Source organism: Protomyctophum parallelum (genome assembly GCF_964188405.1).
Source record: "Protomyctophum parallelum genome assembly, chromosome: 8".
In the NCBI taxonomy this organism is placed as follows: Eukaryota; Metazoa; Chordata; class Actinopteri; order Myctophiformes; family Myctophidae; genus Protomyctophum; species Protomyctophum parallelum.
Window position 1 is genome coordinate 50464351 of NC_139703.1, and position 16724 is coordinate 50481074.

The 16724-nt window shown below is 44.1% G+C and overlaps 2 protein-coding genes across 3 annotated transcripts in view; one reads left to right on the forward strand and one right to left on the reverse strand.

Annotated features, from left to right (window-relative positions):
• The first annotated feature begins 228 nt into the window (after positions 1-228).
• On the forward strand, positions 229-1416 carry LOC310862622 (E3 SUMO-protein ligase ZBED1-like). Of its 2 annotated transcripts, XM_083770609.1 has the most exons (3): positions 229-378; positions 544-1016; positions 1373-1416. In XM_083770609.1, exons 1-3 carry the CDS (start codon positions 274-276, stop codon positions 1374-1376), a joined length of 582 nt encoding a protein of 193 aa, XP_083626735.1. In that variant the 5' UTR covers positions 229-273; the 3' UTR covers positions 1377-1416. The 2 variants fall into 2 exon arrangements, with proteins under 2 accessions (XP_083626735.1, XP_083626734.1); XM_083770608.1 differs by lacking the exon at positions 1373-1416 and having other exon boundaries at positions 544-1081.
• Positions 1417-2247: 831 nt separating this feature from the next.
• Positions 2248-16724, reverse strand: part of LOC310863070 (plasminogen-like) — a gene marked incomplete at its 3' end in the record, with an annotated part of 17082 nt that continues 2605 nt past the window's right edge. Inside the window, exons 3-5 of the mRNA XM_083771192.1 lie at positions 3422-3563; positions 2789-2919; positions 2248-2402 (exon numbers count right to left, since the gene is read on the reverse strand). Of these exons, the coding sequence (XP_083627318.1) occupies positions 2248-2402; positions 2789-2919; positions 3422-3563 (428 nt within the window). The remainder of the gene's footprint in view (positions 2403-2788; positions 2920-3421; positions 3564-16724) is intronic.

Sequence of the window (16724 nt, forward strand, 5' to 3'; positions counted from 1 at the left end):
GTGCTATGCTCTGTGTGTGTGTGTGTGTGTGTGTGTGTGTGTGTGTGTGTGTGTGTGTGTGTGTGTGTGTGTGTGTGTGTGTGTGTGTGTGTGTGTGTGTGTGTGTGTGCGCGCGCGTGTGTCCTGCTGTGACATTGTGGCGTTGTTTTTGGTGTCAATTCACCCCTCTTAATGTGTGTGTGTGTGTGTAGGTACGTCACTGAGCTCCTTGGTGGGGAAAAGTATGTCTCCTGCTCTGTCGTTTTACCTGCCCTGTGTCATCTCCTGCGAGCAATGAAGATCTCTGATGATGATCCTGCCTACATTGTGCGCTTCAAGACTGCCTTCATCAAAGACCTCAACCAGCGGAGGGAGAAAACAAACCTGGAATGGCTGAAGGTATGTGACACGTACTGACCAGAAGATAACTGTATTGGCTGACCATTATAGACTGTTAAGCCAGAAGATTGATAAATGGATAGATGAATGAGTCATGAAGAAATATGGAGGATTTTGAAAGTTACATTTTCTTCCATCAATCTTTATTTTATTTTTCATCAAAAGGTGGCCACTGCTCTGGACCCACGCTTCAAAGATCTCAAATGCCTGCCCAGAGCAGAGAGGGAGCCAGTGTGGGGAAAGCTGAGTGACTTGGTGAGGGCAGAAGAACCTGCTCTGCAGCCGCCCAGGGAGGAGAACCCTGAGCCACCTCAAAAGAAGACAGCCCTACTGCTGATGGGATCAGAGTCAGAGTCAGAAGACGAGATACCAGTAGTAGACAATGTTGTAGAGAGGTACAAGGTAGAGCCCAGTGCCAGTTTAGATCAGTGTCCACTGAAGTGGTGGTCAGAGCACACTGCTGTTTATGGTAAGATGGCCCACATTGCCCAGAAGTACTTGGGGACTCCTGCCACAACTGTCCCATGCGAGAGACTGTTCTCTTTAGCAGGCCACATTGTACAGAAAAAAAGATCTAGTTTGTCACCAGACAATGTGAACAAGCTGGTGTGTCTGAGTGACTGGTGGAAGAAGGAGAGGTAGAGGTTGGACTCAAATCATGTACAGTAGGAGAGGGAATAGGAAGCCCCAGTACTGATGAGGTACAGTAGGAGAGGGAATAGGAAACCCCAGTACCGATGGAGGTACAGTAGGAGAGGGAATAGGAAACCCCAGTACTGATGGAGGTACAGTAGGAGAGGGAATAGGAAACCCCAGTAATGATGAGGTACAGTAGGAGAGGGAATAGGAAGCCCCAGTACTGATGAGGTACAGTAGGAGAGGGAATGGGAAACCCCAGTACTGATGAGGTACAGTAGGAGAGGGAATAGGAAGCCCCAGGGTTGGGATTGGGACGCCCCACACTGGACGTGAGTGACTGGTGGAAGAGGTAGAGGTAGAGGTTGGACTCAAGTCATGTCACAAAGCTACTGACTGTAAACAGTTCTTCATCACCTCTAGGTTTACAGTTTAATTAATGTCATATCCCAGAAAAGGGGGTTGTTCTTGCACCCACTGTTCCAAATTGCCTGTATGGTAACGTGTTTATGGTTATTCGTGTTTAACTGAATAAACAATGTATAATACACGTACATCGTATTGAACATTATTATATTTTCATTACCAATTATGATAGGGCTCCTGGTCTAATGGGCCACGTGGCCCGTTCAAGGATTTACTTCTGGTCATTATTTAGGTAGCGCACACATATTTTCAATGCCTTCGGCAGAGTTCAAATGAGCCATTTTAATCTAGATTAATCTAGATTAACTCCAGAATTGCAGTGAGATTAATCTAGATTAAAAAAATTAATCTATGCCCACCACTAATTATTATTATTATAAAAATGAATTAGAGTCAGTAAGAACATACAGTCAGTATTGAGTCAGTAATATGGAATATAGAGAATAAGGGAGTAATTAAAAAGTAATGAATCAAATCATTGTGATGAACATTCAGTGGTCAACGTTACCTGGAACACATCTGGGGATGTCACATAACTCATACTCACCAACACATCTGGGGATGTCACAGTACTCAATGGGTTCCTGTGGGTCAGTGGTGAGACAAAATGGCTTCTTCTGACCGTCTGGATTACGGCAGTAGGTGTTGTTCTCCAGACCGCTGATGAACACATGGAGGTAGACAGTAGGTAGGAAGTACACACACACACACACACACACACACACACACACACACACACACACACACACACACACACGGACGGACGGACGGACGGACGGACGGACGACGATGTTTAGCTGGGTGTTCTTACGCGTGTGGAAACTCCTCGGGCGTGAAGGGGTGGCTGTGAGGTGTCTGGACCGACCAGCTCTGGCATCTTCTCCCAGAGGTCGTCGTGGTAACCGTCCCTCGGTAGTTCTGACCGCAGAGGGTGAAGCAGGACAGCTCTGGAACGATGGGCTCTGATGGAGAGGACAGGAAGTAGATGGATGGAGAGAGCAGAGGACAGGAAGTAGATGGATGGAGAGAGCAGAGGACAGGAAGTAGATGGATGGAGAGAGCAGAGGACAGGAAGTAGACGGATGGAGAGAGCAGAGGACAGGAAGTAGACGGATGGAGAGAGCAGAGGACAGGAAGTAGATGGATGGAGAGAGCAGAGGACAGGAAGTAGATGGATGGAGAGAGCAGAGGACAGGAAGTAGACGGATGGAGAGAGGAGAGGACAGGAAGTAGATGGATGGAGAGAGGAGAGGAGAGGATTTAGTTAAAAACTGCGTGCGTGCGTGCGTGCGTGCGTGCGTGCGTGGCGTGCGTGCGTTGTGATGAACATTCAGTGGTCAAGGTTTACCTGGCTGTGGAACACCAACACATTGTGGGATGTCACAGAACTCCCAGAGTTTCTGTGGGTCAGTGGTGTAACACCATGGCTTCATGTTAGCACCCTCTGGAGTACGGCAGTAGTTGTTGTTCTCCAGACCGCTGATAAACACATGGAGGTAGACAGTAGGTAGGAAGTACACACAATATGCACACACACACACACACACACGCACACGCACACACCTTTGTGCGTGTGTGTGTGTGCGTGTTCCCAACATTGGTTGGAACCATGCTGTAGTCCAGTAGATGTTTATTATTGTTGTTGTTTATTATTATTGTTATTGTTATTGTTATTGTTATTGTTATTGATATTAATATTTTATTATTATTATTATTAATATTATTATTGTTGTTATTATAATCATAATCACTGCTGTAGACCAGTAGATGTTTATTATTATTATTATTATTATTATTATTATTATTATTAGTATTATTAGTATTATTAGTATTATTGTTGTTATTATAATCATAATCACTGCTGTAGACCAGTAGACGTTTATTATTATTGTTATTGTTATTGTTATTGTTATTGTTATTGTTGTTATTATAATCATAACCACTGCTGTAGACCAGTAGATGTTAGGATGGATGTTCTTACCTGCATGGACGCCTCTCGGGCGTGCGCTCGTGGCTGTGAGGTGTCTGGACCGACCAGCTCTGGCAGCTTCTCCCAGAGGTCGTCGTGGTAACCGTCCCTCGGTAGTTCTGACCCCGGGCAGTGTAACAGGTCACGTCTAGGACTATGGATGGACAGGACAGGAAGTAGGAGATGGATGGATGGACAGGACAGGAAGTAGGAAATGGATGGATGGACAGGACAGGAAGTAGGAGATGGATGGATGGACAGGACAGGAAGTAGGAAATGGATGGATGGACAGGACAGGAAGTAGGAGATGGATGGATGGACAGGACAGGAAGTAGGAGATGGATGGATGGACAGGACAGGAAGTAGGAAATGAATGGATGGACAGGACAGGAAGTAGGAAATGGATGGATGGACAGGACAGGAAGTAGGAGATGGATGGATGGACAGGACAGGAAGTAGGAGATGGATGGATGGACAGGACAGGAAGTAGGAGATGGATGGATGGACAGGACAGGAAGTAGGAGATGGATGGATGGACAGGACAGGAAGTAGGAGATGGATGGATGGACAGGACAGGAAGTAGGAGATGGATGGATGGACAGGACAGGAAGTAGGAAATGGATGGATGGACAGGACAGGAAGTAGGAGATGGATGGATGGACAGGACAGGAAGTAGGAGATGGATGGATGGACAGGACAGGAAGTAGGAGATGGATGGATGGACAGGACAGGAAGTAGGAGATGGATGGATGGACAGGACAGGAAGTAGGAGATGGATGGATGGACAGGACAGGAAGTAGGAGATGGATGGATGGACAGGACAGGAAGTAGGTGATGGTAGGTGGACGGACAGGAAGTGGTAGAAGGATGGAGAGAGTAAACACAAGGATCAGTGTTTTGGTAGTTTGTTTAAACAGACAAGGAATAATGAGCAATCGATTGAACAATCGATTTTTCAAAAATAGCAGACCTACAAGCTCGTAGCGCGCCACTCGGTGGCGTGCTATGAGCTTGTAGATCTGCTATTTTTAAATAGCTAAAGCATAACATGATGCTAACACCAAAAGGGGTTCCCGCCCTCAGTAGATTTTCTGTGGTCTGGGGTTTTCTGGCTCCGACAAGTGCTCTGATTTTCCTGCTGACTGTGATGTCACAGACTGTGATGTCACTGACTGTGATGTCACAGTCAGCAAATCCCATATCAATGGGATTTTGCCAGTAGATGAATCACTATGGCATTTTCATTGTCCTAAATGTTGTTGAATTTGAAACATTGTCATTCATATCATATTGTAGCATACCACGACATGTCATAGGACATGATAGAAAATGTCTCTGTTCTTAAAGATATTAAAAACAATGAACACAGTGACCACAGCCCCTTCTTTCTACTGTAAATAGTGTTTCCTTTTTCTAACCCTGTATATATATATATATATATATATATAATATAGCTGATACATACAAAATGAAAGTAACTTAAAAAATCTCAATTCTTTATTTATTTACTGAATACTTTAAGGCATTGGGCCCAATTCACTAAGCTGGTCACACCCTAGCCCTGGAACATGACTGCCATGATGATTATCATGACAGTCATGCAGTAACTTTGCCCTGTTTTTTGCGCTCGCTGCATTTACAAGATTTCCGTATATATAAACATTTAGATTTCAAATATAAAGTACTCACAAAGTGTCCCACGGGTGTTAGTTAGTAGCAGCGCCAGCGATTAGAATTGCTGCGTCCCGCGTTGTTTAATAAAAAGCATTTTTGTCCGAGCTCCCCGGCTACTTTTTTCAAACGGGGTTCGTTTGGGAAATCCACAGTTGCACACCGGGAGCGCACTCGCCTATTAGTCTGTATTGGCAGGGCGTCAGCCTACCTATTTCGAACACACCGAGTGCCACCCTCCTCCCGACCGATAGGGGCGCGTAGTTGAAAGCCAATGGCAAAATAACACCTCGGATAAAAATGCTTTTTATTAAACAACGCGGGATGCAGAAATTCTAATCGCTGGCGCTGCTACTAACTAACACCCGTGGGACACTTTGTGAGTACTTTATATTTGAAATGCGAATGTTTATATATTTTAATTATTTGTAAATGTAGCGTTCGCAAAAACCAGGGTGAAGTTACGTCATGACTCTCGTATGAATACGAGAGTCATGTTCCAGGGCTAGTCACACCCATATTTTGGGTGCAAAGGAATTGTCTATAGGCTACTTCCCACATTATTAGTCTGATTCAGTTAACCTTTTTTTCTGTGAATTGACTCTTTCTCAAGTCTGCTCGCATTCAGTCTTATGTGGGACCTTGTTGTATGTCATTACAATGCCTTATTCTAGAATTCTAACATAATAATTATTTGTGTTGTTTTTATTGCAGAAGCTGTTCGTAAGACCTTTCCTGGGGCCTGTTTCACGAAACTTGGATTAGAGATTAAGCCGGGATTTAACACATATCCTGGTTTATTTAATATATCCTGGATCAGCGATTAATCGGTTTCATGAAAGCTGGTTAATCTTGCCAGATTAATTTAACCAGTTAACCTGGATATGTTGAGGCTTGATTTGGTTTCATGAAAGTGATGCTACATTAGTTACCATGGAAACTAATGCTTTGGATTTAGCCTGCTCCGGACCAGGCTAACAGCCAGGTTTAACCTAATCCTGATGTCTTTACTGTTCATTAAGCAGTCAAACTGATCACAAACCAATGATGTTTTCCAGACTTATTTAATTATTATGGGTTTATGTTGCCTTATTTGTATCCGTCTGCATTAAAGGACTAATTTAAGCACTATATAAAATCAAATAACCAAAATATATAGGCTGCACAACATCATGACAGCTTGTGAGCTTGTAGATCAGCTGCTTTTGTTGAATGTTCCCCAGAATAGGTTTGCTGTCGTGCAAGTGCACGGTTAAGAATAATTATTATATTATTTTTTGTAAAAGTGAAAACCACAAATATTACCATTACTCATTGTTTTACAACATATTTCCATTGTAACGTTTCACCCACTATTGAACCCATGACCCACAGTTCACCAGTCTGGCCCCTGTCTGGACAACAACCCCCTTCCCCAAAGGTAGCTCCCTCAGAGGAGGGAGTTATGGCCAAATATCACAATGCCACAATATCATTATGCTTACAATATTAAGAATTCTGTTTTAAGTTAATAGTAGTGGTAAAATGTAAACTATATTTTTGGGGTAGTTAATCATTCAGTCTATCCACTATTGAGAGTATGTTCTTGTTCTCTCTTTAATTACAGCAGCAGTATTTATTTTAGAAGCTTAAGTCCTTGTATCAGTACATCTTGAATAGATTAGTAAAGATACAGAGATATACAGAAGGGGGCAGTAATGCAACTATTAAGGATGCAAACTGCCATAATACCTAGAGACAAAAAGCCAGGCTGTCTATTCAGCCAGGCTTGCTGATCCCGGCTCGCCAAATCCGCCAATTCTGAGCCTCGCTTGGCTTTAGTGGAACGGAATAAACCAGGCTGTAAAGACCAGGATTTAAAAAGCCTGGTTTTGGCCTAAATCCTGGATTGGTTAATCCAAGCTTCATGAAACAGGCCCCAGGTGCAACAGAGGCCGAAGAAGCAAAGACCGTACGGGCGACACCATGTTGCTTCATGGAAGGAAAGGAACATGCACAGTTTTGTGCACATTTGTGCATGTACAACTTCCTGGTCTCAACTGTGCATGTTTCTTTCCTTCCATGGACTGTGATATTACCTGCCTCAGTCTCATTGCACTTGTTCTATGTTTTCTTTGTAAAACTCAGAGCTTAATGAGTTTTAAGGTCTTATTTCTAAAGGAAACATAGATCCAGACAGAAAAATGTCACATATTCTCCAGATTCTAGGTCCCTGGAACAACATTTTCAGATGGGGGTCAGTGGCCAAATATATATAATTATGGGGGTCCTTGAAATTTCCTAGACAAAAAAAGACAAATTGGTTAAGGTCTCATTTCAAGTCCTTTCCCTTCTTTAGTTTTTGTCTATTTAATGTCAAAGACCCCCATAAATATATATATTTGGCCACTAATATATATATATATATATTGCCACTATATTTGGCCATTGAAAATGTTGTTCCAGGAATCTTAATTTTTCTTCTGGGTCAAAGATAAGAGTTAAAAACGTTTGCTGTGATGCACACACAACTAGCAGATCTCCAAGCTCGTAGCGTGGCACTCGATCGGTGAGCTTGTATATATGCTGTTTTCCATGGATAAAGTTTAGGCCTGACGTCGAAATGTATTTAAACGTCTTCTAAATTCATATTCCATACCTCATGTTTCTGTATCATTGGTGCTCCATATTTCATGTCAAGGACCCCAAAAATGATATGTAATTGGCTGCCAACCCTCATCTGAAAATATGTTATTCCAGGAACCCCTCAGAAGCAAAGATTTGAGTTAAAAATGTTCATTCTGAAAGAATATATATTCAAAGATTTGTGCTGCATTTTCACGATTTTTCAAAGATAGCAGACCTACAAGCTCGTGCCGCGCTATGAGCTTGTAGATCTGCTATTTTTCAATAGCTAAAGTATAACATAAAAAGAAAATCACACATGTCTGTTGTTTTAAATCCAAACCAAATGTTTTGCAGTTGACATTGCAGTAACTTGTTTTTTATATTTGAAGTTTGATTTGTTTTAATGTGGAACAGTGTATACATATTTTAATTATATCCAGTGTTAAAATAAACATGACATGAGTGTTAAACTGAAGCCAAACTAACCAAATTGTCAGAACATCCTGGGATTGCATCAAGGTAAGTTGGGTCAACAATATGTGGAGCAATACTGATTTCTTGTGAATAATTAGATTTTTTTTAAATGCATAGTGTATATATTGAGTAGATATTGTTTAAAAGTCTATTTAGTATGAGTAGCCTTTAATATCTAGACGTTTACTATATGTCTAAACAACGTCTAGACTCTGACGTCTAAAATATAGACTAGTTTTAAACAAACTAATAGTGGTTATTTAAGGGGCTAAGATTAGATGGGAAGTCTAGCAGTCAACGTCTATTAGACATCTATCAGACGGCTATAGAGTCTAAGCTTAGACGTCTAAAAAACGTACACTTTTAGCCCAGTGACATACCGATATTAGCCTAGTCGGCTATCAGTCTAAAATATGTCTAATAGACGTATTTTAGACTGATACCCATGTAGCCCACCCTACGTGGGCTGCAGCGAGATTGGACATTAAATCTTGATTTTCATGAAATAATGAACTCTCCGTCACTCTCCGTGCATGCACGCACGCGCGCACACGCATGCACACGCACACACACACGCACACGCACACACACACACACACACACGCACACACACACACGCACACACACACACACAGAGCACACAAGGTCCAAAAGTTTCTCCGATGTGGTTTTATCAACATTATTCAAGTGAAATGAGTTGGTTTTATAGACTGACAGCAACATTGGGCTAATATTGTTGAGATTTGATGGGATATATGTCCTCACTTGTATGTAATACTGTAGGCTACTGTTCTATATGATGTGCAATGTTATGCTTGTGCCACTGGGAGGCGCCAAGACGCAAGGCATGTCTGCCTCCTATAGCATGATCAGGTCACATGACCACTACCTGTGTGTGGAGCAGTTCATTCCGTAATAGTATTGGGTCTGTCACCGTGAGACTGATGTGTGGCAGCAGGGAGGCCTTACAATAGAATATGAGACTGATGTGTAGCAGCAGGGAGACATTACAATAAAATATGAGACTGATGTGTGGCAGCAGGGAGGCCTTACAATAGAATATGAGACTGATGTGTAGCAGCAGGGAGGCCTTACAATAGAATATGAGACTGATGTGTAGCAGCAGGGAGGCCTTACAATAGAATATGAGACTGATGTGTAGCAGGGAGGCCTTACACTAGAATATGAGACTGATGTGTAGCAGCAGGGAGGCCTTACAATAGAATATGAGACTGATGTGTGGCAGGGAGGCCTTACAATAGAATATGAGACTGATGTGTGGCAGCAGGGAGGCCTTACAATAGAATATGAGACTGATGTGTGGCAGCAGGGAGGCCTTACAATAGAATATGAGACTGATGTGTGGCAGCAGGGAGGCCTTACAATAGAATATGAGACTGATGTGTAGCAGCAGGGAGGCCTTACAATAGAATATGAGACTGATGTGTAGCAGCAGGGAGGCCTTACAATAGAATATGAGACTGATGTGTGGCAGGGAGGCCTTACAATAGAATATGAGACTGATGTGTAGCAGCAGGGAGGCCTTACAATAGAATATGAGACTGATGTGTGGCAGCAGGGAGGCCTTACAATAGAATATGAGACTGATGTGTAGCAGCAGGGAGGCCTTACAATAGAATATGAGACTGATGTGTAGCAGCAGGGAGGCCTTACAATAGAATATGAGACTGATGTGTGGCAGCAGGGAGGCCTTACAATAGAATATGAGACTGATGTGTAGCAGCAGGGAGGCCTTACAATAGAATATGAGACTGATGTGTAGCAGGGAGGCCTTACAATAGAATATGAGACTGATGTGTAGCAGGGAGGCCTTACAATAGAATATGAGACTGATGTGTGGCAGCAGGGAGGCCTTACAATAGAATATGAGACTGATGTGTGGCAGGGAGGCCTTACAATAGAATATGAGACTGATGTGTAGCAGCAGGGAGGCCTTACAATAGAATATGAGACTGATGTGTGGCAGCAGGGAGGCCTTACAATAAAATATGAGACTGATGTGTGGCAGGGAGGCCTTACAATAAAATATGAGACTGATGTGTGGCAGCAGGGAGGCCTTACAATAGAATATGAGACTGATGTGTGGCAGGGAGGCCTTACAATAGAATATGAGACTGATGTGTGGCAGCAGGGAGGCCTTACAATAGAATATGAGACTGATGTGTAGCAGCAGGGAGGCCTTACAATAGAATATGAGACTGATGTGTGGCAGGGAGGCCTTACAATAGAATATGAGACTGATGCGTGGCAGCAGGGAGGCCTTACAATAGAATATGAGACTGATGTGTGGCAGCAGGGAGGCCTTACAATAGAATATGAGACTGATGTGTGGCAGCAGGGAGGCCTTACAATAGAATATGAGACTGATGTGTAGCAGGGAGGCCTTACAATAGAATATGAGACTGATGTGTAGCAGCAGGGAGGCCTTACAATAGAATATGAGACTGATGTGTGGCAGGGAGGCCTTACAATAGAATATGAGACTGATGCGTGGCAGCAGGGAGGCCTTACAATAGAATATGAGACTGATGTGTGGCAGCAGGGAGGCCTTACAATAAAATATGAGACTGATGTGTGGCAGCAGGGAGGCCTTACAATAGAATATGAGACTGATGTGTAGCAGCAGGGAGGCCTTACAATAGAATATGAGACTGATGTGTGGCAGCAGGGAGGCCTTACAATAGAATATGAGACTGATGTGTGGCAGGGAGGCCTTACAATAGAATATGAGACTGATGCGTGGCAGCAGGGAGGCCTTACAATAGAATATGAGACTGATGTGTGGCAGCAGGGAGGCCTTACAATAGAATATGAGACTGATGTGTAGCAGCAGGGAGGCCTTACAATAGAATATGAGACTGATGTGTGGCAGGGAGGCCTTACAATAGAATATGAGACTGATGCGTGGCAGGGAGGCCTTACAATAGAATATGAGACTGATGTGTAGCAGGGAGGCCTTACAATAGAATATGAGACTGATGTGTAGCAGCAGGGAGGCCTTACAATAGAATATGAGACTGATGTGTGGCAGCAGGGAGGCCTTACAATAGAATATGAGACTGATGTGTAGCAGCAGGGAGGCCTTACAATAGAATATGAGACTGATGTGTAGCAGGGAGGCCTTACAATAGAATATGAGACTGATGTGTGGCAGCAGGGAGGCCTTACAATAGAATATGAGACTGATGTGTGGCAGCAGGGAGGCCTTACAATAGAATATGAGACTGATGTGTAGCAGGGAGGCCTTACAATAGAATATGAGACTGATGTGTAGCAGCAGGGAGGCCTTACAATAGAATATGAGACTGATGTGTGGCAGGGAGGCCTTACAATAGAATATGAGACTGATGCGTGGCAGCAGGGAGGCCTTACAATAGAATATGAGACTGATGTGTGGCAGCAGGGAGGCCTTACAATAAAATATGAGACTGATGTGTGGCAGCAGGGAGGCCTTACAATAGAATATGAGACTGATGTGTAGCAGCAGGGAGGCCTTACAATAGAATATGAGACTGATGTGTGGCAGCAGGGAGGCCTTACAATAGAATATGAGACTGATGTGTGGCAGGGAGGCCTTACAATAGAATATGAGACTGATGCGTGGCAGCAGGGAGGCCTTACAATAGAATATGAGACTGATGTGTGGCAGCAGGGAGGCCTTACAATAGAATATGAGACTGATGTGTAGCAGCAGGGAGGCCTTACAATAGAATATGAGACTGATGTGTGGCAGGGAGGCCTTACAATAGAATATGAGACTGATGCGTGGCAGGGAGGCCTTACAATAGAATATGAGACTGATGTGTAGCAGGGAGGCCTTACAATAGAATATGAGACTGATGTGTAGCAGCAGGGAGGCCTTACAATAGAATATGAGACTGATGTGTGGCAGCAGGGAGGCCTTACAATAGAATATGAGACTGATGTGTAGCAGCAGGGAGGCCTTACAATAGAATATGAGACTGATGTGTAGCAGGGAGGCCTTACAATAGAATATGAGACTGATGTGTGGCAGCAGGGAGGCCTTACAATAGAATATGAGACTGATGTGTGGCAGCAGGGAGGCCTTACAATAGAATATGAGACTGATGTGTGGCAGGGAGGCCTTACAATAGAATATGAGACTGATGTGTAGCAGCAGGGAGGCCTTACAATAGAATATGAGACTGATGTGTAGCAGCAGGGAGGCCTTACAATAGAATATGAGACTGATGTGTGGCAGGGAGGCCTTACAATAGAATATGAGACTGATGTGTGGCAGCAGGGAGGCCTTACAATAGAATATGAGACTGATGTGTAGCAGCAGGGAGGCCTTACAATAGAATATGAGACTGATGTGTGGCAGCAGGGAGGCCTTACAATAGAATATGAGACTGATGTGTAGCAGCAGGGAGGCCTTACAATAGAATATGAGACTGATGTGGCAGCAGGGAGGCCTTACAATAGAATATGAGACTGATGTGTGGCAGCAGGGAGGCCTTACAATAAAATATGAGACTGATGTGTAGCAGCAGGGAGGCCTTACAATAGAATATGAGACTGATGTGGCAGCAGGGAGGCCTTACAATAGAATATGAGACTGATGTGGCAGCAGGGAGGCCTTACAATAGAATATGAGACTGATGTGTGGCAGCAGGGAGGCCTTACAATAGAATATGAGACTGATGTGGCAGCAGGGAGGCCTTACAATAGAATATGAGACTGATGTGTGGCAGCAGGGAGGCCTTACAATAAAATATGAGACTGATGTGTAGCAGCAGGGAGGCCTTACAATAGAATATGAGACTGATGTGTGGCAGCAGGGAGGCCTTACAATAGAATATGAGACTGATGTGTGGCAGCAGGGAGGCCTTACAATCGAATATGAGACTGATGTGTAGCAGCAGGGAGGCCTTACAATAGAATATGAGACTGATGTGTAGCAGCAGGGAGGCCTTACAATAGAATATGAGACTGATGTGTAGCAGGGAGGCCTTACAATAGAATATGAGACTGATGTGTAGCAGCAGGGAGGCCTTACAATAGAATATGAGACTGATGTGGCAGCAGGGAGGCCTTACAATAGAATATGAGACTGATGTGTGGCAGCAGGGAGGCCTTACAATAGAATATGAGACTGATGTGTGGCAGCAGGGAGGCCTTACAATAGAATATGAGACTGATGTGTGGTAGCAGGGAGGCCTTACAATAGAATATGAGACTGATGTGTAGCAGGGAGGCCTTACAATAGAATATGAGACTGATGTGTAGCAGCAGGGAGGCCTTACAATAGAATATGAGACTGATGTGTGGCAGCAGGGAGGCCTTACAATAGAATATGAGACTGATGTGTAGCAGCAGGGAGGCCTTACAATAGAATATGAGACTGATGTGTGGCAGCAGGGAGGCCTTACAATAGAATATGAGACTGATGTGTAGCAGCAGGGAGGCCTTACAATAGAATATGAGACTGATGTGTGGCAGCAGGGAGGCCTTACAATAGAATATGAGACTGATGTGTGGCAGCAGGGAGGCCTTACAATAGAATATGAGACTGATGTGTGGCAGCAGGGAGGCCTTACAATAGAATATGAGACTGATGTGTGGCAGCAGGGAGGCCTTACAATAGAATATGAGACTGATGTGTAGCAGCAGGGAGGCCTTACAATAGAATATGAGACTGATGTGTGGCAGCAGGGAGTCCTTACAATAGAATATGAGACTGATGTGTAGCAGGGAGGCCTTACAATAGAATATGAGACTGATGTGTGGCAGCAGGGAGGCCTTACAATAGAATATGAGACTGATGTGTGGCAGCAGGGAGGCCTTACAATAGAATATGAGACTGATGTGTAGCAGCAGGGAGGCCTTACAATAGAATATGAGACTGATGTGTGGCAGCAGGGAGTCCTTACAATAGAATATGAGACTGATGTGTGGCAGCAGGGAGGCCTTACAATAGAATATGAGACTGATGTGTGGTAGCAGGGAGGCCTTACAATAGAATATGAGACTGATGTGTAGCAGCAGGGAGGCCTTACAATAGAATATGAGACTGATGTGTGGCAGGGAGGCCTTACAATAGAATATGAGACTGATGTGTGGCAGGGAGGCCTTACAATAGAATATGAGACTGATGTGTAGCAGCAGGGAGGCCTTACAATAGAATATGAGACTGATGTGTAGCAGCAGGGAGGCCTTACAATAGAATATGAGACTGATGTGTGGCAGCAGGGAGGCCTTACAATAGAATATGAGACTGATGTGTGGCAGCAGGGAGGCCTTACAATAGAATATGGGACTGATGTGTGGCAGCAGGGAGGCCTTACAATAGAATATGAGACTGATGTGTGGCAGCAGGGAGGCCTTACAATAGAATATGAGACTGATGTGTGGCAGCAGGGAGGCCTTACAATAGAATATGAGACTGATGTGTGGCAGCAGGGAGGCCTTACAATAGAATATGAGACTGATGTGTAGCAGCAGGGAGGCCTTACAATAGAATATGAGACTGATGTGTGCAGCAGGGAGGCCTTACAATAGAATATGAGACTGATGTGTGGCAGCAGGGAGGCCTTACAATAGAATATGAGACTGATGTATAGCAGCAGGGAGGCCTTACAATAGAATATGAGACTGATGTGTAGCAGCAGGGAGGCCTTACAATAGAATATGAGACTGATGTGTAGCAGCAGGGAGGCCTTACAATAGAATATGAGACTGATGTGTGGCAGCAGGGAGGCCTTACAATAGAATATGAGACTGATGTGTAGCAGCAGGGAGGCCTTACAATAGAATATGAGACTGATGTGTAGCAGGGAGGCCTTACAATAGAATATGAGACTGATGTGTGGCAGCAGGGAGGCCTTACAATAGAATATGAGACTGATGTGTGGCAGGGAGGCCTTACAATAGAATATGAGACTGATGTGTGGCAGCAGGGAGGCCTTACAATAGAATATGAGACTGATGTGTGGCAGCAGGGAGGCCTTACAATAGAATATGAGACTGATGTGTAGCAGGGAGGCCTTACAATAGAATATGAGACTGATGTGTGGCAGCAGGGAGGCCTTACAATAGAATATGAGACTGATGTGTGGCAGCAGGGAGGCCTTACAATAGAATATTAGACTGATGTGTGGCAGCAGGGAGGCCTTACAATAGAATATGAGACTGATGTGTGGCAGGGAGGCCTTACAATAGAATATGAGACTGATGTGTAGCAGCAGGGAGCCCTTACAATAGAATATGAGACTGATGTGTGGCAGCAGGGAGGCCTTACAATAGAATATGAGACTGATGTGTGGCAGCAGGGAGGCCTTACAATAGAATATGAGACTGATGTGTGGCAGCAGGGAGCCCTTACAATAGAATATGAGACTGATGTGTGGCAGCAGGGAGGCCTTACAATAGAATATGAGACTGATGTGTAGCAGCAGGGAGGCCTTACAATAGAATATGAGACTGATGTGTAGCAGCAGGGAGGCCTTACAATAGAATGTGAGACTGATGTGTGGCAGCAGGGAGGCCTTACAATAGAATATGAGACTGATGTGTAGCAGCAGGGAGGCCTTACAATAGAATATGAGACTGATGTGTGGCAGCAGGGAGGCCTTACAATAGAATATGAGACTGATGTGTAGCAGCAGGGAGGCCTTACAATAGAATATGAGACTGATGTGTAGCAGCAGGGAGGCCTTACAATAGAATATGAGACTGATGTGTAGCATGGAGGCCTTACAATAGAATATGAGACTGATGTGTGGCAGCAGGGAGGCCTTACAATAGAATATGAGACTGATGTGTGGCAGCAGGGAGGCCTTACAATAGAATATGAGACTGATGTGTAGCAGCAGGGAGGCCTTACAATAGAATATGAGACTGATGTGTAGCATGGAGGCCTTACAATAGAATATGAGACTGATGTGTGGCAGCAGGGAGGCCTTACAATAGAATATGAGACTGATGTGTAGCAGCAGGGAGGCCTTACAATAGAATATGAGACTGATGTGTAGCAGCAGGGAGGCCTTACAATAGAATATGAGACTGATGTGTAGCAGGGAGGCCTTACAATAGAATATGAGACTGATGTGTGGCAGCAGGGAGGCCTTACAATAGAATATGAGACTGATGTGTGGCAGCAGGGAGGCCTTACAATAGAATATGAGACTGATGTGTGGCAGGGAGGCCTTACAATAGAATATGAGACTGATGTGTAGCAGCAGGGAGGCCTTACAATAGAATATGAGACTGATGTGTGGCAGGGAGGCCTTACAATAGAATATGAGACTGATGTGTAGCAGCAGGGAGGCCTTACAATAGAATATGAGACTGATGTGTGGCAGCAGGGAGGCCTTACAATAGAATATGAGACTGATGTGTGGCAGCAGGGAGCCCTTACAATAGAATATGCCAGGCTTGGCTAAATGGATTACATCTCCGTGTTTTCTCCGAATGCAATGTTAAGCTGCAGAACTACGCATAACGCATAACTTAACAAATATAGCTACCATGTATGACACAGGCTGCAATTCGAAACTGGCCCCCGTAAAATCTGAACCCC